Source organism: Anomaloglossus baeobatrachus, chromosome 7 (assembly GCF_048569485.1).
Source record: "Anomaloglossus baeobatrachus isolate aAnoBae1 chromosome 7, aAnoBae1.hap1, whole genome shotgun sequence".
NCBI classification, from domain to species: Eukaryota; Metazoa; Chordata; class Amphibia; order Anura; family Aromobatidae; genus Anomaloglossus; species Anomaloglossus baeobatrachus.
The window spans coordinates 22,194,687-22,220,480 of NC_134359.1; the positions used below are offsets into that span (position 1 = coordinate 22,194,687).

The window sequence follows — 25,794 nt, forward strand, 5'->3', positions numbered from 1 at the left end:
GGACTGGAAAAGGGTTTGTCGCTCGGCTCCCTTAAGGGACAAGTCTCAGCGCTCTCTGTGTTTTTCCAGAAGCGCCTAGCCAGACTTCCACAGGTACGCACGTTCCTGCAGGGGGTTTGTCACATCGTTCCACCTTACAAGAGGCTGTTAGAACCCTGGGATCTAAACAGGGTTCTGATGGTTCTTCAGAAACCACCATTCGAGCCAATGAGAGATATTTCCCTCTCACAACTTTCGCAGAAAGTGTTTTTTTCTAGTAGCAGTCACTTCTCTTCGGAGAGTGTCTGAGCTAGCAGCATTGTCGTGCAAAGCCCCTTTCCGGGTGTTTCACCAGGACAAGGTGGTTCTACGTCCGGTTCCGGATTTTCTCCCTAAGGTGGTATCCTCCTTTCATCTCAATCAGGATATCTCCTTACCTTCTTTTTATCCTCATCCAGTTCACCAATGTGAAAAGGATTTGCACTTGTTAGATTTGATGAGAGCACTCAGACTCTACGTTTCTCGTACGGCGCCCCTGCGCCGCTCGGATGCACTCTTTGTCCTTGTCGCTGGCCAGCGTAAAGGGTCACAGGTTTCCAAATCAACCCTGGCTCGGTGGATCAAGGAGCCAATTATCGAAGCTTACCGTTCGGCTGGGCTTCCGGTTCCATCAGGGCTGAGGGCCCATTCTACCAGAGCCGTGGGCGCGTCCTGGGCTTTGAGGCACCAGGCTGCGGCTCAGCAGGTGTGTCAGGCGGCTACCTGGTCGAGCCTGCACACTTTCACGAAACACTATCAGGTGCATACCTATGCTTCGGCGGATGCCAGCCTAGGTAGACGAGTCCTTCAGGCGGCGGTTGCCCACCTGTAGGAAAGGGCCGTTTTACGGCTCTCTTACGAGGTATTATTTTACCCACCCAGGGACTGCTTTTGGACGTCCCAATTGTCTGGGTCTCCCAATAGAGCGACAAAGAAGAAGGGAATTTTGTTTACTTACCGTAAATTCCTTTTCTTCTAGCTCTAATTGGGAGACCCAGCACCCGCCCCTGTTTTTTTGTGTACACATGTTGTTCATGTTGAATGGTTTCAGTTCTCCGATATTCCTTCGGATTGAAGTTACTTTAAACCAGTTTATAATTCTTTTCCTCCTTCTTGCTTTTGCACCAAAACTGAGGAGCCCGTGGGAGCACGGGGGTGTATAGGCAGAAGGGGAGGGGCTTAACACTTTTGAGTGTAATACTTTGTGCGGCCTCCGGAGGCATAGCCTATACACCCAATTGTCTGGGTCTCCCAATTAGAGCTAGAAGAAAAGGAATTTACGGTAAGTAAACAAAATTCCCTTCTTTTTCTGTTAGGGTAGTTATGCTTTTCTTTCATTTCTTCAGTTCTTTTTGCTTCTCCTACTGTTATCTCACTAACCGAGGAGGCCTGGTGCTAGCAGGCGAGGTATAGTCTGCTGATGAGGAACCAACTTTTTTGGTCAAGATGTATTGTTAGTGTCAGCCTCCAAGAGCCAGCAGAATAACCCGTGGTTCCTGTGTCCCCCCAATAATGACTACGAGAAAGAGATTTTTATGGTGAGTACCAAAAATCCTCCCTCTTATTTTTAAATGGAAATAAAGGGGCGCTTTTAATTCTTATGGTTTTTTTTTTAAATTTTCAACTCCCTGCTGTCTTCGGGTACTTTCACACTTGCGTTGTTTTCCTTCCGTTACAATCCGCCCTTTTGGAAAACAGCGGAATCCGTTAACGGATTCCGCTGTTTCCCATAGACTTGTATGGGTGACGGATTGTGCCAAAAGGACCTGCGTTGCTTCCGCTGGGCGACGCTGCGTTGCTTCCACCCAGCCGGAGGAACGCAGCATGTAACGTTGTTTTGAGCAGCGGAATCCTCTGGATTTCACTGCGCATGCTCTTTTTTTTTTTTTTAAATCAAAAACTTTATTTTGTCTCGCAGTGGCTGAACGTTCAGCTGAGCGCCCGCCAGCATGCCCGGCCGCTGGCAAGTGACAGCGCTCAGTTGAGCCACCGGCCGCCGGCTATTGAGAGCGATCAGCTGATCGTTCACAATAGTCTGCTGCCGGTAAAACTGTAAAGAGGAAAAAAAAAAAAGCTTTCCGTTGTTTTGTACGATTTGTAGCATCCGTTGTGCCACTATATGCAACGCATCCGTTACATCCGTCACACAACGCAATGCTACGGAAGCCGTCCAACGCAAGTGTGAAACTAGCCTTCTTCAGCAAAGAGGGCATTTGCATTGTCACACTATTGGTGTGGTTTTGCCACCAGGTTTCTTTTAACCTGTTATATGACGTCCACAGTGCTTTTATGGCAGATGTGCACGCTCACAGTGCTTTTATGGCAGATGTGCACGCTCACAGTGCTTTTATGGCAGATGTGCACGCTCACAGTGCTTTTATGGCAGATGTGCACGCTCACAGTGCTTTTATGGCGGATGTGCACGATCACAGTGCTTTTATGGCGGATGTGCACGCTCACAGTGCTTTTATGGCAGATGTGCACGCTCACAGTGCTTTTATGGCGGATGTGCACGCTCACAGTGCTTTTATGGCAGATGTGCACTCTCACAGTGCTTTTATGGCAGATGTGCACTCTCACAGTGCTTTTATGGCAGATGTGCACGCTCACAGTGCTTTTATGGCAGATGGGCACGCTCACAGTGCTTTTATGGCAGATGTGCACGCTCACAGTGCTTTTATGGCAGATGTGCACGCTCACAGTGCTTTTATGGCAGATGTGCACGCTCACAGTGCTTTTATGGCAGATGGGCACGCTCACAGTGCTTTTATGGCAGATGTGCACGCTCACAGTGCTTTTATGGCAGATGTGCACGCTCACAGTGCTTTTATGGCGGATGTGCACGCTCACAGTGCTTTTATGGCGGATGTGCACGATCACAGTGCTTTTATGGCGGATGTGCACGCTCACAGTGCTATTATGGCGGATGTGCACGCTCACAGTGCTATTATGGCGGATGTGCACGCTCACAGTGCTTTTATGGTGGATGTGCACGCTCACAGTGCTTTTATGGCGGATGTGCATGCTCACAGTGCTTTTATGGTGGATGTGCACGCTCACAGCGCTGCTCCCAGGTTGTCTTTTTCATTCAGCCCATAAGGGTACGTGTCCACGATCAGTGTTCACAGTGTTTTGGATGTAGCACGTTTCAGCTGCATCCAAAACGCTGCGTTGTACAGTACAAGCACAGTGGATGGGTTTTCTAGAAATCCCCTGCCCACTGTGTTTGTTTTTCCCGCAGCAAACACTGATCTGTGGTACATGTTTCCGAGGCTGCAGCATGTCAATTGTTTGCTGCGGAGTCGCAAGTGTCCTCCATAGGCAGGGCACAGCGAGGAGACCGCAGCGCACTGATCCCTGATCGTGGGTACGAGCAACAAAAGTCTCCTGCGGAGGAGTCTTGCGGACCCACTCATACCCACGATCAGGGATCAGTGCGCTGCGTTCTCCTATGGAGGAATCTCGCGGACCCACTCATACCCACAATCAGGGATCAGTGCGCTGCGTTCTCCTGTGGAGGAGTCTCACGGACCCGCTCATACCCACGATCAGGGATCAGTGCGCTGTGTTCTCCTATGGAGGAATCTCGCGGACCCGCTCATACCCACGATCAGGGATCAGTGCGCTGCGTTCTCCAGCGGAGGAATCTCGCGGACCCGCTCATACCCACGATCAGGGATCAGTGCGCTGCGTTCTCCAGCGGAGGAGTCTCACGGACCCGCTCATACCCACGATCAGGGATGAGTGCGCTGCGTTCTCCTGCGGAGGGGTCTCGCGGACCCGCTCATACCCACGATCAGGGATCAGTGCGCTGTGTTCTCCTATGGAGGAATCTCGCGGACCCGCTCATACCCACGATCAGGGATCAGTGCGCTGTGTTCTCCAGCAGAGGAGTCTCACGGACCCGCTCATACCCACGATCAGGGATGAGTGCGCTGCGTTCTCCTGCGGAGGGGTCTCGCGGACCCGCTCATACCCACGATCAGGGATCAGTGCGCTGTGTTCTCCTATGGAGGAATCTCGCGGACCCGCTCATACCCACGATCAGGGATCAGTGCGCTGTGTTCTCCAGCAGAGGAGTCTCACGGACCCGCTCATACCCACGATCAGGGATGAGTGCGCTGCGTTCTCCTGCGGAGGGGTCTCGCGGACCCGCTCATACCCACTATCAGGGATCAGTGCGCTGTGTTCTCCAGCGGAGTAGTCTCACGGACCTGCTCATACCCACGATCAGGGATCAGTGCGCTGCGTTCTCCTGTGGAGGAATCTCACGGACCCGCTCATACCCACGATCAGGGATCAGTGCGTTGCGGTCTCCTGCGGAGGAGTCTCACGGACCCGCTCATACCCACGATCAGAGATCAGTGCGCTGCGTTCTCCTGTGGAGGAGTCTCACGGACCTGCTCATACCCACGATCAGGGATCAGTGCGCTGCGTTCTCCTGTGGAGGAATCTCACGGACCCGCTCATACCCACGATCAGGGATCAGTGCGTTGCGGTCTCCTGCGGAGGAGTCTCACGGACCCGCTCATACCCACGATCAGAGATCAGTGCGCTGCGTTCTCCTGCGGAGGAGTCTCGCGGACCCGCTCATACCCACGATCAGGGATCAGTGCGCTGTGTTCTCCTGCGGAGGAGTCTCGCAGATCCGCTCATACCCACGATCAGGGATCAGTGCGTTGCGGTCTCCTGCGGAGGAGTCTCACGGACCCGCTCATACCCACGATCAGGGATCAGTGCGCTGCGTTCTCCTGCGGAGGAGTCTCACGGACCCGCTCATACCCACGATCAGGGATCAGTGCGCTGTGTTCTCCTGCGGAGGAGTCTCGCAGATCCGCTCATACCCACGATCAGGGATCAGTGCGCTGCGTTCTCCTGCGGAGGAGTCTCGCAGATCCGCTCATACCCACGATCAGGGATCAGTGCGCTGCGTTCTCCTGCGGAGGAATCTCGCGGACCCGCTCATACCCACGATCAGGGATCAGTGCGCTGCGTTCTCCTGCGGAGGAATCTCGTGGACCCGCTCATACCCACGATCAGGGATCAGTGCGCTGTGTTCTCCTGTGGAGGGGTCTCGCAGATCCGCTCATACCCACGATCAGGGATCAGTGCGCTGCGTTCTCCTGCGGAGGTGTCTCGCAGATCCGCTCATACCCACGATCAGAGATCAGTGCGCTGTGTTCTCCTGCGGAGGAGTCTCACGGACCCGCTCATACCCACGATCAGGGATCAGTGCGCTGCGTTCTCCTGTGGAGGAAGCTCGCGGACCCGCTCATACCCACGATCAGGGATCAGTGCGCTGCGTTCTCCTGCGGAGGAATCTCGTGGACCCGCTCATACCCACGATCAGGGATCAGTGCGCTGTGTTCTCCTGCGGAGGAATCTCGCGGACCCGCTCATACCCACGATCAGGGATCAGTGCGCTGTGTTCTGCGGAGGAATCTCGCGGACCTGCTCATACCCACAATCAGGGATCAGTGCGCTGTGTTCTCCTGCGGAGGGGTCTCGCGGATCCGCTCATACCCACGATCAGGGATCAGTGCGCTGTGTTCTCCTGCGGAGGGGTCTCGCGGATCCGCTCATACCCACGATCAGGGATCAGTGCGCTGTGTTCTCCTGCGGAGGTGTCTCGCAGATCCGCTCATACCCACGATCAGGGATCAGTGCGCTGCGTTCTCCTGCGGAGGGGTCTCGCAGATCCGCTCATACCCACGATCAGGGATCAGTGCGCTGCGTTCTCCTGTGGAGGAATCTCGCGGATCCGCTCATACCCACAATCAGGGATCAGTGCGCTGCGTTCTCCTATGGAGGAATCTCGTGGACCCGCTCATACCCACGATCAGGGATCAGTGCGCTGTGTTCTCCTATGGAGGAATCTCGTGGACCCGCTCATACCCACGATCAGGGATCAGTGCGCTGCGTTCTCCTATGGAGGAATCTCGCGGACCCGCTCATACCCACGATCAGGGATCAGTGCGCTGTGTTCTCCTGCGGAGGAATCTCGCGGACCTGCTCATACCCACAATCAGGGATCAGTGCGCTGTGTTCTCCTGCGGAGGAATCTCGCGGACCCGCTCATACCCACAATCAGGGATCAGTGCGCTGTGTTCTCCTGCGGAGGGGTCTCGCGGACCCGCTCATACCCACAATCAGGGATCAGTGCGCTGCGTTCTCCTGCGGAGGAATCTCGTGGACCCGCTCATACCCACGATCAGGGATCAGTGCTCTGTGTTCTCCTGCGGAGGAATCTCGTGGACCCGCTCATACCCACGATCAGGGATCAGTGCGCTGTGTTCTCCTGCGGAGGAATCTCGCGGACCCGCTCATACCCACGATCAGGGATCAGTGCGCTGCGTTCTCCTGCGGAGGGGTCTCACGGACCCGCTCATACCCACAATCAGGGATCAGTGCGCTGCGTTCTCCTGCGGAGGGGTCTCGCGGACCCGCTCATACCCACAATCAGGGATCAGTGCGCTGCGTTCTCCTGCGGAGGGGTCTCGCGGACCCGCTCATACCCACAATCAGGGATCAGTGCGCTGCGTTCTCCTGCGGAGGGGTCTCGCGGACCCGCTCATACCCACAATCAGGGATCAGTGCGCTGCGTTCTCCTGCGGAGGGGTCTCACGGACCTGCTCATACCCACGATCAGGGATCAGTGCGCTGCGTTCTCCTGCGGAGGAATCTCGTGGACCCGCTCATACCCACGATCAGGGATCAGTGCGCTGCGTTCTCCTGCGGAGGAATCTCGTGGACCCGCTCATACCCACGATCAGGGATCAGTGCGCTGTGTTCTCCTGCGGAGGGGTCTCACGGACCTGCTCATACCCACGATCAGGGATCAGTGCGCTGCGTTCTCCTGCGGAGGAATCTCGTGGACCCGCTCATACCCACGATCAGGGATCAGTGCTCTGTGTTCTCCTGCGGAGGAATCTCGTGGACCCGCTCATACCCACGATCAGGGATCAGTGCGCTGTGTTCTCCTGCGGAGGAATCTCGCGGACCCGCTCATACCCACGATCAGGGATCAGTGCGCTGCGTTCTCCTGCGGAGGGGTCTCACGGACCCGCTCATACCCACAATCAGGGATCAGTGCGCTGCGTTCTCCTGCGGAGGGGTCTCGCGGACCCGCTCATACCCACAATCAGGGATCAGTGCGCTGCGTTCTCCTGCGGAGGGGTCTCGCGGACCCGCTCATACCCACAATCAGGGATCAGTGCGCTGCGTTCTCCTGCGGAGGGGTCTCACGGACCTGCTCATACCCACGATCAGGGATCAGTGCGCTGTGTTCTCCTGCGGAGGAGTCTTACGGACCCGCTCATACCCACGATCAGGGATCAGTGCGCTGTGTTCTCCTACGGAGGAGTCTCACGGACCTGCTCATACCCACGATCCGGGATCAGTGCGCTGTGTTCTCCTGCGGAGGAGTCTCACGGACCTGCTCATACCCACGATCAGGGATCAGTGCGCTGTGTTCTCCTGCGGAGGGGTCTCACGGACCTGCTCATACACACAATCAGGGATCAGTGCGCTGCGTTCTCCTGCGGAGGAGTCTTACGGACCTGCTCATACCCACGATCAGGGATCTGTGCGCTGCGTTCTCCTGCGGAGGAGTCTCACGGACCCGCTCATACCCACGATCAGGGATCAGTGCGCTGTGTTCTCCTGCGGAGGAATCTCGCGGACCTGCTCATACCCACAATCAGGGATCAGTGCGCTGTGTTCTCCTGCGGAGGGGTCTCGCGGATCCGCTCATACCCACGATCAGGGATCAGTGCGCTGTGTTCTCCTGCGGAGGGGTCTCGCGGATCCGCTCATACCCACGATCAGGGATCAGTGCGCTGTGTTCTCCTGCGGAGGTGTCTCGCAGATCCGCTCATACCCACGATCAGGGATCAGTGCGCTGCGTTCTCCTGCGGAGGTGTCTCGCAGATCCGCTCATACCCACGATCAGGGATCAGTGCGCTGCGTTCTCCTGTGGAGGAATCTCGCGGACCCGCTCATACCCACGATCAGGGATCAGTGCGCTGCGTTCTCTTGCGGAGGAATCTCGTGGACCCGCTTATACCCACGATCAGGGATCAGTGCGCTGCGTTCTCCTATGGAGGAATCTCGCGGACCCGCTCATACCCACGATCAGGGATCAGTGCGCTGTGTTCTCCTGCGGAGGAATCTCGCGGACCTGCTCATACCCACGATCAGGGATCAGTGCGCTGCGTTCTCCTGCGGAGGAATCTCGCGGACCCGCTCATACCCACGATCAGGGATCAGTGCGCTGCGTTCTCCTATGGAGGAATCTCGCGGACCCGCTCATACCCACGATCAGGGATCAGTGCGCTGTGTTCTCCTGCGGAGGGGTCTCGCGGACCCGCTCATACCCACAATCAGGGATCAGTGCGCTGCGTTCTCCTGCGGAGGAATCTCGTGGACCCGCTCATACCCACGATCAGGGATCAGTGCGCTGTGTTCTCCTGCGGAGGAATCTCGTGGACCCGCTCATACCCACGATCAGGGATCAGTGCGCTGTGTTCTCCTGCGGAGGAATCTCGCGGACCCGCTCATACCCACGATCAGGGATCAGTGCGCTGCGTTCTCCTGCGGAGGGGTCTCGCGGACCCGCTCATACCCACAATCAGGGATCAGTGCGCTGCGTTCTCCTGCGGAGGGGTCTCGCGGACCCGCTCATACCCACAATCAGGGATCAGTGCGCTGCGTTCTCCTGCGGAGGAATCTCGTGGACCCGCTCATACCCACGATCAGGGATCAGTGCGCTGTGTTCTCCTGCGGAGGAATCTCGCGGACCCGCTCATACCCACAATCAGGGATCAGTGCGCTGCGTTCTCCTGCGGAGGGGTCTCGCGGACCCGCTCATACCCACAATCAGGGATCAGTGCGCTGCGTTCTCCTGCGGAGGGGTCTCGCGGACCCGCTCATACCCACAATCAGGGATCAGTGCGCTGCGTTCTCCTGCGGAGGGGTCTCGCGGACCCGCTCATACCCACAATCAGGGATCAGTGCGCTGCGTTCTCCTGCGGAGGAGTCTCACGGACCTGCTCATACCCACGATCAGGGATCAGTGCGCTGTGTTCTCCTGCGGAGGAGTCTCACGGACCCGCTCATACCCACGATCAGGGATCAGTGCGCTGTGTTCTCCTGCGGAGGAGTCTCACGGACCCGCTCATACCCACGATCAGGGATCAGTGCGCTGTGTTCTCCTGCGGAGGAGTCTCACGGACCCCCTCATACCCACAATCAGGGATCAGTGCGCTGCGTTCTCCTGCGGAGGAGTCTCGCGGACCCGCTCGTACCCTTAGAGTAATTGCTGCAATTGTGATTCTAGCACAGCGGGAATGTTGTGAAAAGAAAAAACTTTGGCACAGCTGTATTTTTATCATTTCCACCCGAATTTGACTTTTTCCTCCATTTTTCAGTACACTACCTGTGATGTAAATGGTGTAATTCAAAACTACAGCTTGACCTACAAATAAAAAATAAAACCTGCCTTAAGTTCATACGGCTATGTCAATGGAAAAATAAAAAAAAGTTACGGCTCCTGGCAGATGAGGTGGAAAGAACAAAAGCGTAAACATGAAAATTGGTCTCGGTCCCAAGTGATTTCATAGAAATTTTATGGTATAAAGTGTGAGTGTCCCGGTGTCTGCATGAACAATGCAAAAAAAAAGCTGAGGGTCCCCTAAATTATCCTTAATAAAACTCACAAAATTTCATGTCCCTCCGAGCGCTTCTTCCCTTTATTTTTATTTTTATTATTTATTTATTTATTATTTATTTATTTATTTATTATTATTTATTTATTTATTTATTATTTATTTATTTTCCGCCATTATTGGGAGTCTCGGCTCTCAGACCCTAATCTTGGCTCTAAACTTGACAGTTTAAAAGTTTTCTGAGTCTATAGTCACCCTTTAGTTTATCTCGACTTTTTCTTTAATTTCAGGTTTATTTCCAAAGTGGAAGAAGTCCTCAACGATTGGAAGCTGATAGGAGTATCGTCCAAAAAGACCCCCGAGAAGGTGAGTCCGAGCTCCGTGCCACGATATATGATCCAAGAATACGGTTAAAAACTGCCACATGTGTTCAGAGGGCTCAAGAGCTGAACTCCCTCCACACCCGGCAGATGCCAGCTGTAGTACACGGCCGGCATCTATGTCTAACAGCAGCGCTCGGAGCCGAGCTCTGATCCCTATTGTTACTTGTTAAGAGACATCTCTATAAATTACAATAAAAAGTGATCAGAGCGTCGTATAAAGTGCAAAATGGTTCAAATGAAAACACAAAAAAACAAAACAAAAATCAAGACATTTTGGGTCTCAGAAAATGGCGACAAAAAAACAAATTTATGTATATTTATATACACAAACTAAACTTTTGCATCATCCCATTTTCCTGTTTTGTTGATTTAAAAAAGGAAAACATAAAAAATAAAAAAATAAATAAAAATAATAATAAAAAATATATATATATATATATATATATATAAAAATATACATATATGTATCACAGTGCCTTGCGAAAGTATTCTGCCCCTTGAATTTTTCAATCTTTTCCCACATTTCAGGCTTCAAACATAAAGATAAAATTTTTAATGTTCTGGTGAAGAATCAACAACAAGTGGACACAATTGTGAAGGTGAACGAAATTTATTGCTTATTTTAAACTTTTATAAAAAAAAATAATAAGCTGAAAATTGTGGCGTGCAATATTATTCATCCCCTTTAAGTTAATACTTTGTAGCGCCCCCTTTTGCTGCGATTACAGCTGCAGTCTCTTGGGGGATGTGTCTGTCAGTTTTGCACATGGAGAGGTGAAATTCTTGCCCATTCTTCCTTTGTAAACAGCTGGAGCTGCGTGAGGTTGGATGGAGGCGTTTGTGAACAGCAGTTTTCAGCTCTTTCCACAGATTCTCGATTGGGTTCAGGTCTGGACTGTGACTTGGCCATTCTAACACCTGGATATGTTATTTGTGAACCATTCCATTGTAGATTTTGCTTTATGTTTGGGATAATTATCTTGTTGGAAGACAAATCTCCGTCCCAGTCACAGGTCTTTTGCAGACTCCAACAGGTTTTCTTGAAGAATGGTCCTGTATTTGGCTCCATCCATCTTCCCATCAATTTTAACCATCTTCCTTGTCCCTGCTGAAGAAAAGCAGGCCCAAACCATGATGCTGCCACCACCATGTTTGACAGTGGGGATGGTGTGTTCAGGGTGATGAGTTTTGTTGCTTTTACACTAAACATATCGTTTGGCATTGTGCCCAAATAGTGTGATTTTGGTTTCATCTGACCAGAGCCCCTTCCTCCACATGTTTGGTGTCTACAGGTGGCTTGTGGTAAACTTTAAACAACACTTTTTATGGATATCTTTGAGAAATGGCTTTCTTCTTGCCACTCTTCCATAAAGGCCAGATTTGTGCAGTGTACGACTGATTGTTGTCCTATGGACAGACTCTCCCACCTCAGCTGTAGATCTCTGCAGTTCATCCAGAGTGATCATGGGCCTCTTGGCTGCATCTCTGATCAGTCTTCTCTTTGTGTGAGATGATAGTTTGGATGGACGGCCGGGTCTTGGTAGATTTGCAGTGGTATGATCCTCCTTCCATTTCAATATGATCGCTTGCACAGTGCTCCTTGGGATGTTTAAAGTTTTGGAAATCTTTTTGTAACCAAATCCGGCTCCAAACTTCTCCACAACAGTATCACGGACCTGCCTGTTGTGTTCCTTGGTCTTCATGATGCTCTCTGCGCTTTACACAGAACCCTGAGACTATCACAGAGCAGGGGCATTTATATGGAGACTTGATTACACACAGGGGCTTATATTTATCATCATCAGTCATTTAGGACAACATTGGATCATTCAGAGACCCTCAATCAACTTCTGGAGTGAGTTTGCTGCACTGAAAGTAAAGGGGATGAATAATGTTGCACGCCCCGATTTTCAGTTTTTTATTTTTTTAAAAAGTTTAAAATAAGCAATAAATTTCGTTCCCACTTGTTGTTGATCCTTCACGAGAAATATTAACATTTTTATCTTTGTTTGAAGCCTGAAATGTGGGAAAAGGTTGAAAAATTCAAGGGGCCGAATACTTTCGCAAGGCACTGCATATATATTGCCTAAAATGCAAAGGTACTGTGTTATTTTTGACCCCTTGAAGACTAAGGACATATTTGTACATACTTGGTCATGTACCTGACTTATATGTGAGCCCACGCACTGAGCCCACATCTTGCCCTGCAAATGTCAGCTGATCTGAGCAGTCGACATGTGCAGCTAACAGGCGAGGGTGAATGAGCGTTCATCCATCAAGTCACCACTGAATACTGAGGATGGAGGCAACGGGCGGTCACCAAATACTGAAGATGGGGGTGACGTGTGGTCACTGAATCCTGAAGATGGAGATGACGGGCGGTCACTGAATCCTGAAGATGGGGTTGACGGGCGGTCACTGAATCCTGAAGATGAAGGTGACTGGTGGTCACTGAATCCTGAAGATGGAGGTGACGGGCGGTCACTGAATCCTGAAGATGAAGGTGACTGGTGGTCACTGAATCCTGAAGATGGAGGTGACGGGTGGTCACTGAATCCTGAAGATGGAGGTTGTGGAGACACGGGGCTCAGTGGGTGCTCTCGTCCACTAAAACCCGCCGCCTTTAGAAAGACAGCGTGGCTCATTGCTCATCCCAACTGAACGCCGGCCTCCTTAACTGTGGGCGTAACACTACTCAGACAACACAGGGTGAGGGAACCACAATAATTAGACTTTATTGGATCCCCAAACAATTAACGGCACATAACACATAACCAGCAAAACACACAAATGTAACAGGCAACAGAGTCTCACCCTTCCGCTGGCTCACCAGGGATTTAGAATGTCCATGCCTCACAGGTTCCAAGCTGTCTGAGGTCTGCAAAGTCTGTAACAGGTGACTGAACTGTCCCAACCTGAGTGTCCTCCTTAGGTAGTCCTGGTTTGATGTTAAAATCTTGGCAGCCGGAGTCGAAATCCCTAGGCTGTGGATATGGTCTCCAACCGGGACCGGAGTCCCTAGATTGAAGCCATAAGATATCCTGATCCTCTAGTCAGCTCCAAAGAGCTTAGACTGGATCCATCAGCATCCATAAACAACCACTAGTGGCTTAAAGAAATCCCTTTTATAGCCTCAGCCTTCCACTTGGATACACTGCGTCCTCATCGGATTGGTTGGACAAGATTGCTTCTCCCATTGGAGGAATTTCAAGCTGCATGGATAATGTTCATTTAAATGATGTGGGTAGAAAGACTGAGGATATCTATATGGAGCCTGCAAGTCTCCGACTAGACAATGGCTACTAAGGTAATCACATTAGCAATACACAACTACAATACAATGATTACTGGAAGAGACTGGAGATACAATAGCTAAGCAAACATGAGCTATAAGAACAATAGTCTGGCTGAATGTTAAGAAACTTTAACCCATGAGAGTCCATGTCGTCACAGAGGTGAGGGGTGGTCACTGAATACTGAAGATGGAGGTGACGGGCGGTCACTGAATCCTGAAGATGGAGGTGACGGGTGGTCACTGAATCCTGAAGATGGAGGTGACAGGTGGTCACTGAATCCTGAAGATGGAGGTGACGGGCGGTCACTGAATACTGAAGATGGAGGAGACGGGTGGTCACTGAATACTGAAGATGGAGGTGACGGGTGGTCACTGAATACTGAAGATGGAGGTGACAGGTGGTCACTGAATACTGAAGATGGAGGTGACGGGTGGTCACTGAATACTGAAGATGGAGGTGACGGGTGGTCACTGAATCCTGAAGATGGAGGTGACGGGCGGTCACTGAATACTGAAGATGGAGGTGACGGGTGGTCACTGAATACTGAAGATGGAGGTGACGGGCGGTCACTGAATACTGAAGATGGAGGTGACGGGCGGTCACTGAATACTGAAGATGGAGGTGACGGGTGGTCACTGAATCCTGAAGATGGAGGTGACGGGCGGTCACTGAATACTGAAGATGGAGGTGACGGGTGGTCACTGAATACTGAAGATGGAGGTGACGGGCGGTCACTGAATACTGAAGATGGAGGTGACGGGCGGTCACTGAATACTGAAGATGGAGGTGACGGGCGGTTGGTCACTAAATACTGATGAGATTTATTTTTCATTTGCATTTTGTTAAACATAAACTATTAACCCTTTTATTGACAGAATTCTTTGCAGCTTTTTCACTAATACCTAAACCTTTTTCACCGTATATTAAGATATAAACGGTCTAAAAATAAATCCCCGTGTATCACAAAAAACCCCTGTAATATATATATATGTGTGTATATTCCAGGGAGAGTACACCAGCGGTGCGTGGGAAGAGAAGGGAGATGAAGTCTTATTTGCTGACTTTAAGTTCTGCATCAAACACCATTATTTTGTACAAGACTCCGGCGAAAGAGAAGAAAAGGACGATGAAGTGGAAGGTATGGCGTGTGCAATGTATGTATATACTGTGTGTGCAATAGCCTCTGAAATAAGTAACTTCCCAATAATATATATATATAATTAAAGAATGTATGTCTGGAGCACCAGTGGTGTGAACAAGGTGCTCTTCATCATCCCACTATACATTGTGACTAGTGTGCAACTCTTTATCCTATTGTATACATGCTGTATATACTGTATATATACATAAGTGAAGCTTACGAGGGCCAACGCCACCAGACCGGGGGCCGCTAGTACAGCAAGCATCATCGGTAGTGGGCGCCATCTGCTGGCGATTGCACGCAGTCTATGATACTGGTCTGAAATGCACCAAATGCATGTACTGATTCGTGTTTCTCCAGTAGGGGGCGATCTGCGATGCTAGAGATTCATCTGTTTCATTATCTACTACCACTCCCATTCTCAAATTAATAGATTGTGCAATTTCACCTTTTTTTTTTTCTTCTTACCTTAGAATTCTAACACCTTAGAAGGTGTGATCAGCATCAACCGTAGCATTATGTGCGGGGGTAAAACATTTTGTAAATATTTTTGTCTTCATTTCTTTTTTGTTAGAATCAAAACATTTTATTTAACTTTTTTTATAGTTTGTTTTTTAAAGTCCTAGGTAGGGCTTTCACTCCCTTTGTATTGCTGTGTGTAATGCCCCCTTCCTTCAGTCCAGCCACATAGATATTGCTGTCGCTATTGATCCAGGCATCTCTAGTGTTGAACATCTTTGGAGCAGAGTTGTGCGCACGTGTGCATTTACATGCAGTTACGCTGCGTTCTGCACCGCAGCGTAACTGCATGCGTCCTGCGTCCCCTGCACAATCTATGGAGATTGTGCAGGAGCCGTGCGCACGTGGCATATTAGAACGCAGCGATTCGGCTGCTGCCCGAATCGCTGCGTTCTAAGAAGTGACATGTCACTTCTTCCGTGCGGTTTGCATGCTATCTATAGGGAGAGGCAGCATGCAGAGCGCACGAATCTGCCGGCACCATGCGCTTCACAACGCAGCTTTTCAGCTGCGCTCTGAAGCGCACCTTTTCGGTGCGGTGCAGAGCGCACACGTGCGCACATAGCCTTATATCTGTATAATCCTGCTGCGGATGGTGCGTGCACTAATCATATCTGGTAGGTCTTCTAGGGAAAAACAGCAGCCCCCAACTATAATAAAGGTGGGATCTTCTCAGTCACTGGGTTGGTGATCAGTCCTGGGATCTTGTATTCTCTGTTCCTGATTTTTGCTTTTTTTTTTTTCTCTCGCAGACTCACTCCCGGTCTGCATGCAAGACTTACTGTGCACCAACAATGACTTCCCTCCAGTCGCCCACTGCCTCGTCAGATGGTAAGTACCACATATATACAGCGGGTGAAATAAGTGTTTCACACGTCACTAATTTTCTAAGTAAATATATTTGTAAACCTGCTGTTGATATACATTTTTCGCCAGATGTTGGTAACAACCCATCCAATTCTCACTGGGAAAGGAATCAAACCATAGATGTCCATAAACTAAAGCGGGCTTTACACGCTACGATACCGTTAATGATTTATCGTTGGGGTCACGGTGTTTGTGACGCACATCCGGCGTCATTAACGATATCGCAGCGTGTGACACTTATGTGCGACCTAAAACGATCGCAAAAGCGGCCAAAATCGTTTGCCGCGGAGAGGTCGTCCTAAATCAAAATATCGTTCTCTTCTAATTAGTGATGTTGTTCGTCGTTCCTGCGGCAGAACACATCGCTCTGTGTGACACCGCAATAGCGAGGAACATCTCCTTACCTGCGTCCACCTCCAATGCGGAAGGAAGGAGGTGGGCAGAATGTTACGTCCCGCTCATCTCCGCCCCTCCGCTTCTATTGGGCGGCCGCTGTGTGACGTCGCTGTGACGCCGCACGACCCGCCCCCTTAGAAAGGAGGCGGATCGCCGGCCAGAGCGATGTCGCAGGACAAGTAAGTCCGCGTGGCGGGGGTAAGCGAGGTTGTGCGCGACGGGCAGCGATTTGGCCGTGTCACACAACCGACGGGGGCGGGTACGATCGCTTGCGAGATCGCAGCGTGTAAAGCCCACTTAAGTGATGTGTAATAATGAGAAATGACACTGGGAAAAAGTATTGAACACATGAAGAAAAGAGGTGCAAAAAGTCATGGAAAGTCCTGACACCAGCTGAAATCTATCAGTGATTAGAAAGCAATCCTGCCACTTAGTGAAAAACAATATCAGCTAGTTCAACTGATGGCTGATAAAAAGGTGTCTCACTATCAAGGTTCCACACAAGAAACATCTCATGATGAGTAAAACCAGTGAGCTGTCTCAAGACCTTCACAACCTTATTGTTGCAAAACATATTGATGGCATTGGTTACAGATGAATTTCTAAGCTACTGAAGCTTCCAGTGTGCAATAATGGGGCCATAATCCAGAAGTGGAAGGAACATAATTTCACCATAAACCAGACATGACCAGTTTATGGGGAAATAGCAAAATGTCAGACAGAGGAGCGAAAAGAATTATCATAAGAGTTGTCCAAGAGCCAAGTGCCACTTGTGGACCTGGAATCAGCAGGTACAATTATTTTAAAAACAACAACCCCCCCCCTCCGCCCCAAAAAAAGTAATGCACTCCCCCTCCATGACCTATATGCACGCTCACAACGCAAGACTCTGCTGCTGGACACAAAGTACGTTCAGGTGTGTTTTAAAGTTTATTCAACAACATTTAGACAAGTCTGTGAAATATGGGGAGAATATAGTCTGCTCAGATGAGATCAAAATTGAACTTTTTGGAGGCCATAATACACACCGTGTTTGGAGGCCAAATTGCAAATCACCCCTAAAACGCCAACAAGAGTGAAGGGTGGAGGTGGGATCATCATAGGGTGCAGCTGTTTTCAGTATACGGCACTGACAAGCTGCATATAATTGACGGAAGGATGAATGGATAAATGTATCGAGATATTCTTGATAAAAGTCTGCTGCCATCTACCAGGATGATGAAGATGAAACGCGGGCGAACGTTTCAGCAGACGATGACCCCAAACACACGGCCAAGATACTCTCAATTGGTTTCAGACAAAATAAATCTGCTAGAATGGCCAAGCCGATCACCGGAGTTGAATCTAATAGAAAACGTACAGAAGGAACTAAAGCTCAGAGGTCATAGAAGGAGCCGGGACCTGCAGGATGAGAGGAGTGTGTGCGGAAGAATGGCCCAAAATCCACCTGAGCAATGCAGGCGACTAGTGTCTCCATACAGGATGTGAGGAGTGTGTGCGGAAGAATGGGCCAAAATCCACCTGAGCAATGCAGGCGACTAGTGTCTCCATACAGGATGTGAGGAGTGTGTGCGGAAGAATGACCCAAAATCCACCTGAGCAATGCAGGTGACTAGTGTCTCCATACAGGATGTGAGGAGTGTGTGCGGAAGAATGACCCAAAATCCACCTGAGCAATGCAGGCGACTAGTGTCTCCATACAGGATGTGAGGAGTGTGTGCGGAAGAATGACCCAAAATCCACCTGAGCAATGCAGGTGACTAGTGTCTCCATACAGGATGTGAGGAGTGTGTGCGGAAGAATGGCCCAAAATCCACCTGAGCAATGCAGGTGACTAGTGTCTCCATACAGGATATGAGGAGTGTGCGGAAGAATGGGCCAAAATCCACCTGAGCAATGCAGGTGACTAGTGTCTCCATACAGGATGTGAGGAGTGTGTGCGGAAGAATGGGCCAAAATCCACCTGAGCAATGCAGGTGACTAGTGTCTCCATACAGGATATGAGGAGTGTGTGCGGAAACTAGGGCAGAAAGAAGCGCAATAAGATTTTAACTAAGATATGTATGGTGTGAACACTGCACTATTAAAGATGGTATTGAGGTGCTAGTGAGAGGACCAAGGTCCGGACTCTAAACTGTACATTCAAAACACTGCACTCTCATCAGCATGAGGTATTAATAAAAGGAAATCAACAGATTCTTTATCGTGCAAAAAAGTTTCTTTATTTTATGAATAAGGTGGGTGGGAGGGACTAAGGGACGTTTCGGCCCAGACTGGGCCTTCTTCATACCAAGTCACACTGGGAAAGGGTAGAAAAGAAAGAAAATCACTATTTACATATATCACAAAGAAAAACATATTTACAAAGCATATACATATATACAAAATAACATGAGAAGTCATATCCAAGTTATTGTGGGAAGTATAGTAGTAGCATCTCAGCAGTTGAGGTGACTCTCTGAATTTCATAGCAAATAATGTCACGTCAAAGACTAGGTCAAGCAGTATATGAATGGTTTGCATACCTCCAAATTAAGAAGAAGTAATGTCACAGAGGGAATTTTTTTCTCTCTCTTTCTCTCCTCGTTAGAGATTTATTGGTATAGAAGTGGTTACGGACTCCACCCAGGAAAATGAATATAATAGTTGCAAGATGCCAGTCCTGCAGATAGAGGCATGATTATCAAGGGGTGGTATTCCTACAGGGGAAGTGGCATTATGGAGGAGGGAATAACGAATTACCTTGCCTGTATTAGCAACTAAATAGTTATTAGAAGTTGTCCTTTTATATTGGGAGAGTTTTGCAACTCGTGGTCCCTAGAGGATAAACAAGATCTGCTTATCGGCAGGTAATAAATGATATATGGCACCCCCCATATAGGATCCTCTGCATAGCATTACCTTAAGCTTATCGTAGGCAGATATGATCACATATGATATGTTAATATCCACAGGCATAGGGGGCTTATCTGCATCTATAATCATGTAAGCAAAGTCTTAGTGATTACATTCCATGTAAACAGAGAGTGCAGTGGCACATAGCAATTCATGAAGTAGTACGTATTACCTGCAGGCTTTAAGGTGAGAGTATAGCAATGGGTAATGGAGTCCTCTGAAAATTAGAAGGAGGAGTAAAGCGTTATAAGAATGGAGCATTGAGAGATTGGAGGTGGATAGCACTAGGGACAGATAAACTCATCGCATACCTTTGTAGCCGTCTTCCCAGACTGTGGCATAGAGCGATAAGTTAACAGGAATGGGAGCTATTTAACTCCCAGACCCGGAAGTGACTGGGCACGCCGGCGCCTGCGCAGTGGCGATCTGCGCCACTATTAGTATATGAACGGTACCGTTCAACCATGAATAGAGGCGCCCGCGCATGCGCAGTAGAGTAAAACTCGTACTTAGACATAGGAGGATGTTTCTCCTACGTGCGTCATAGGGGATCAATGGAGGGATAGGAGGCGGACATTAGGTGAAGCAGTCTGTTGATAGAGATTGTCTATTGGTACCAGGGGGGATTTATCTATCTAGTCACTATACAGAGCAGCAATGTATACAACATTTGAACATATAGGTACATAGAGACAATTGCAGTATAGTATATAAGCATATATACAGATATAACTAGAAATACTGAAATGGCTTCCTCTTTTTGGTCAAAGACCAGTGGTGATTGGTTTACATATACATATCCTGAAGTATGATCTGGGAAGAACACATGAAAAACACATAAAAAAAGGAAGGGTCCCAATATTCTAGTAGAGTGAACTATCATTACCGTCTATATATGACTAAAAATAGAAAGTGCTAGATTTATACGTTACCATCTAATAGTGAGTGAGCGATGGAAGGAGGAAAGGTGAAGATGATAATTTTCAAGTTTTCTGCAAAAAAATTTTTTTTCATGATATGATTAGTAAATGCATAGGTACAGTACCAACATTATACTAGCCAATCTAATTCTCTATTGAGACCTCTCGGTGCTAGGGTTTGAAGCTTATGGATCCAGAAGCTCTCTCTTTTTTTGAGGAGCTCGATATGGTTTCCTCCGCGTCTGGGTCTATATACTTTATCAATAACCTGAAAGCGCAACTGCGCTACGTTATGCTTAGCCTCGTGAAAGTGGTGTGGAATAGGTAGCCATAATTTTCCACACCTAATGGTGGATTTATGGCTAGCAATACGATCGCCGACATGTTGGATTGTTTCCCCAACATACAATAGTCCACAGGGACATTTGATGATATAAACAACAAAATTGCTCAAACAGGTAAAGTACTCTTTTATTGGGAAACTTTTGCCAGACCTAGGGTGTGTAAAGTGGTCTCCTTTGATCACATTTGAACAAGATGGACACCCTAAACAAGGGAAAGTCCCCGTGCGTTTCGGTGCCAGTAAGGTTTGTATACTAGTTTTGTCACTGCCAATATCTGCTCTGACCAAAGAATCCTTTAAGTTTTGGGGTCTTTTTTTACACATGATAGGCGGGAGAATGAATGACCCTATCTCTGGATGCGCTTTTTTTAGGAGCGGCCAGTGGCGATTAATGATATTGTATATTTTAGGCATAGACGGATGGTATGTGTGGACAAAAGGTATCCTTTCCATTGTCACTGCGTCTAAACCCGAGGAGGGGGTGGGCGATAATCTTTCTCTTTCTGTTTTAAGCAATGTTTGTGGGTAGTTACGTTCTAAGAATCGATTGGACATTTCGTCTAGTCTCTGTTCTCTTGTATTCTCATCCGACACTATCCTTGTAATTCTTGTAAACTGGGATCTAGGTAGGCTGTTCTTAGTTGACTTGGGGTGACAGCTACTGTATAAGAGCATACAATTCCGATCAGTTGGTTTTCGGTAAAGATCTGAGGAAAGATTGCCCATTGTGTCTTTCTTGATATATGTGTCCAAGAAACTAATTTCTTCCTGATGGTGAATAAGCGTGAATTTGAGCTCAGGCCACATTGTATTGATATGCTGATCAAATGCAAGCAGACTCTCCAAGTCGCCCTGCCATATGCAGAATATATCGTCTATGTAGCGAGCCCATAGAAACGCCAATTCATCAAAAGCTGGATATGAATACACAAAGCGTCCCTCGAAATAGTCCATAAACAAATTTGCATACGCGGGGGCTACATTCGAGCCCATCGCGGTCCCGTGTTTCTGGACGTAAAAATCGTCCTTGAAAAGGAAGTAATTGTCATTGAGGACTATCTCGAGGAGGCCCATGGTGAAATCAATCGAGTCCTGACTCAGGTTGGTTTTGTCGAGTGCAATTTTGGTGGCCCTGATACCTTTCTGATGAGAAATTGAGGTATATAGACTACCCACGTCCCAGGTGCAGAGGAAGCTATTAGGGGGAACCTGTTTTAGGTCTCTGATCTTCTGTAGAAAATTGTTAGTATCCAGAATGAATGATTTAGTCTTTTTGGCTAAGGGGGTAAGAACCTTCTCTAGATAAATTGACAGGGGAGAGAGGACGGACTCTGTCGATGCTACAATGGGTCGGCCAGGAGGGTTAATGAGAGATTTATGTATTTTGGGAAGTGAGTAGAATACTGGTGTTATAGGATGTAATTTGGTCAGAAAAGTGCGGGTGGATTGATCAATAGAACCTTTATCAGAATGGATAGATAGAAACTTTTGGATTTTTTGTTGAATTTTGAATAATGGATCTGAAGGTATCTTCTGATAAGTCACAGTATCACTCAGTTGGCGCTTTATTTCACTAATGTAGTCGTGTGTATTAAGGACTACGATTGCTCCACCTTTGTCCGCGGGTTTAATAGTTATGGCTTTGTTTTCTCTCAAAGAAGATATGGCCAGTTTTTCTGAAGCATTAATATTACTTCGTGTGGGGTAGAAGCCCAACTCGTGTTCATGTATATTATCCTTAATATCGCGGTCCACTAAAGATATAAATGTTTCTACAGCATGATGGGTTCTAGGTGGCATAAAGTGACTGCGATTGTGAAGACCCAACGTCTTAATGTTGGTTTCTTTGAGTAGTGGTTGTTGGTCTGTGTTATGGGGTATATTAGAGCCGAAATGAGTTTTAAGCCTAACTGACCTATAGAACCGTTGCATGTCATTTTCAAGGGTAAAGGAGTCCCATTTGGGCGTGGGGCAAAAGGTCAAGCCTTTGTTCAGTAAGGAGAGTTCATTAGGTGCCAAAGTATAGTTAGAGATGTTGACGACTAAATTGGGACCCTTACCTGCGAGCGCAACGTCATCCCCCAATCTCCTCCTCCTCCTCGACCTCCTCGTTGGTTTGTTCTTCTTTTTATAGGTCCTAAAAAAGAGTTTGAATGGCTGCCACTGGACTCGCTCCCTGAGGAAGCGGATTGATTGTGAGTGGGTGGTCTTCTCCATTGCCTTGTATTGCTGGTTTGCCAATCGTTCCATCTGTACACTCGGTTTGATAGGTAATCGTCTGTGTCCCTCTGGAACTTCTGTCTTTTCTTCTCCTCCAAGTTCCTTTTAAATTCCTTTAATGTATCCTCAGTTTTTTTCTTATAGGCGGCCAAGTCCGCAGGGGTCAATGCGTCTGCTAGTTGTGCCTCTATGGTTAGAATTTTTTCTTTAGACTCCCTTATTGCTGTTTGCAAATGTTCAACCGTAAGTACGATTAGATCAAGGGAGCACTTATTCAGAATCTGTTGAAATCTCTTACAATATTCCTCGTTGCTAGAAAAAAGAGTAGGTCTTAAATTACACCTGAGGCCCCTTGGGATGCGGCTCTGCCGATAGTATTCAGCTAATGTGGTACAATGGAGATCCAAGGAAATAAAAGTCCGGTTCTCCTTCTCCCAGTCCCTAGTCCTAACTTCCCTAATGGGAGTTTTCAAAAACTCAATGGAGTTAGTCACTTGAGCCAAAATGCTATTACTGGTTGTGTCATCGTAAGCAAAAGTATCAGATGACATGAGTAGGCAGGTTCAATCACCAAGAAGGCTATAGTTAAGATATGTATGGTGTGAACACTGCACTATTAAAGATGGTATTGAGGTGCTAGTGAGAGGACCAAGGTCCGGACTCTAAACTGTACATTCAAAACACTGCACTCTCATCAGCATGAGGTATTAATAAAAGGAAATCAACAGATTCTTTATCGTGCAAAAAAGTTTCTTTATTTTATGAATAAGGTGGGTGGGAGGGACTAAGGGACGTTTCGGCCCAGACTGGGCCTTCTTCATACCAAGTCACACTGGGAAAGGGTAGAAAAGAAAGAAAATCACTATTTACATATATCACAAAGAAAAACATATTTACAAAGCATATACATATATACAAAATAACATGAGAAGTCATATCCAAGTTATTGTGGGAAGTATAGTAGTAGCATCTCAGCAGTTGAGGTGACTCTCTGAATTTCATAGCAAATAATGTCACGTCAAAGACTAGGTCAAGCAGTATATGAATGGTTTGCATACCTCCAAATTAAGAAGAAGTAATGTCACAGAGGGAATTTTTTTCTCTCTCTTTCTCTCCTCGTTAGAGATTTATTGGTATAGAAGTGGTTACGGACTCCACCCAGGAAAATGAATATAATAGTTGCAAGATGCCAGTCCTGCAGATAGAGGCATGATTATCAAGGGGTGGTATTCCTACAGGGGAAGTGGCATTATGGAGGAGGGAATAACGAATTACCTTGCCTGTATTAGCAACTAAATAGTTATTAGAAGTTGTCCTTTTATATTGGGAGAGTTTTGCAACTCGTGGTCCCTAGAGGATAAACAAGATCTGCTTATCGGCAGGTAATAAATGATATATGGCACCCCCCATATAGGATCCTCTGCATAGCATTACCTTAAGCTTATCGTAGGCAGATATGATCACATATGATATGTTAATATCCACAGGCATAGGGGGCTTATCTGCATCTATAATCATGTAAGCAAAGTCTTAGTGATTACATTCCATGTAAACAGAGAGTGCAGTGGCACATAGCAATTCATGAAGTAGTACGTATTACCTGCAGGCTTTAAGGTGAGAGTATAGCAATGGGTAATGGAGTCCTCTGAAAATTAGAAGGAGGAGTAAAGCGTTATAAGAATGGAGCATTGAGAGATTGGAGGTGGATAGCACTAGGGACAGATAAACTCATCGCATACCTTTGTAGCCGTCTTCCCAGACTGTGGCATAGAGCGATAAGTTAACAGGAATGGGAGCTATTTAACTCCCAGACCCGGAAGTGACTGGGCACGCCGGCGCCTGCGCAGTGGCGATCTGCGCCACTATTAGTATATGAACGGTACCGTTCAACCATGAATAGAGGCGCCCGCGCATGCGCAGTAGAGTAAAACTCGTACTTAGACATAGGAGGATGTTTCTCCTACGTGCGTCATAGGGGATCAATGGAGGGATAGGAGGCGGACATTAGGTGAAGCAGTCTGTTGATAGAGATTGTCTATTGGTACCAGGGGGGATTTATCTATCTAGTCACTATACAGAGCAGCAATGTATACAACATTTGAACATATAGGTACATAGAGACAATTGCAGTATAGTATATAAGCATATATACAGATATAACTAGAAATACTGAAATGGCTTCCTCTTTTTGGTCAAAGACCAGTGGTGATTGGTTTACATATACATATCCTGAAGTATGATCTGGGAAGAACACATGAAAAACACATAAAAAAAGGAAGGGTCCCAATATTCTAGTAGAGTGAACTATCATTACCGTCTATATATGACTAAAAATAGAAAGTGCTAGATTTATACGTTACCATCTAATAGTGAGTGAGCGATGGAAGGAGGAAAGGTGAAGATGATAATTTTCAAGTTTTCTGCAAAAAAATTTTTTTTCATGATATGATTAGTAAATGCATAGGTACAGTACCAACATTATACTAGCCAATCTAATTCTCTATTGAGACCTCTCGGTGCTAGGGTTTGAAGCTTATGGATCCAGAAGCTCTCTCTTTTTTTGAGGAGCTCGATATGGTTTCCTCCGCGTCTGGGTCTATATACTTTATCAATAACCTGAAAGCGCAACTGCGCTACGTTATGCTTAGCCTCGTGAAAGTGGTGTGGAATAGGTAGCCATAATTTTCCACACCTAATGGTGGATTTATGGCTAGCAATACGATCGCCGACATGTTGGATTGTTTCCCCAACATACAATAGTCCACAGGGACATTTGATGATATAAACAACAAAATTGCTCAAACAGGTAAAGTACTCTTTTATTGGGAAACTTTTGCCAGACCTAGGGTGTGTAAAGTGGTCTCCTTTGATCACATTTGAACAAGATGGACACCCTAAACAAGGGAAAGTCCCCGTGCGTTTCGGTGCCAGTAAGGTTTGTATACTAGTTTTGTCACTGCCAATATCTGCTCTGACCAAAGAATCCTTTAAGTTTTGGGGTCTTTTTTTACACATGATAGGCGGGAGAATGAATGACCCTATCTCTGGATGCGCTTTTTTTAGGAGCGGCCAGTGGCGATTAATGATATTGTATATTTTAGGCATAGACGGATGGTATGTGTGGACAAAAG

The 25,794-nt window shown here is 47.8% G+C and overlaps 1 protein-coding gene across 1 annotated transcript in view; it reads left to right on the forward strand.

The window, feature by feature from the left end:
- The window catches only part of RAB3GAP1 (RAB3 GTPase activating protein catalytic subunit 1), a 168,947-nt gene that overhangs the window by 8,874 nt on the left and 134,279 nt on the right, over positions 1–25,794 (forward strand). Inside the window, 3 exon segments of the mRNA XM_075317143.1 lie at positions 9,974–10,049; positions 14,368–14,500; positions 15,775–15,853. Coding sequence (XP_075173258.1) covers positions 9,974–10,049; positions 14,368–14,500; positions 15,775–15,853 — 288 coding nt within the window.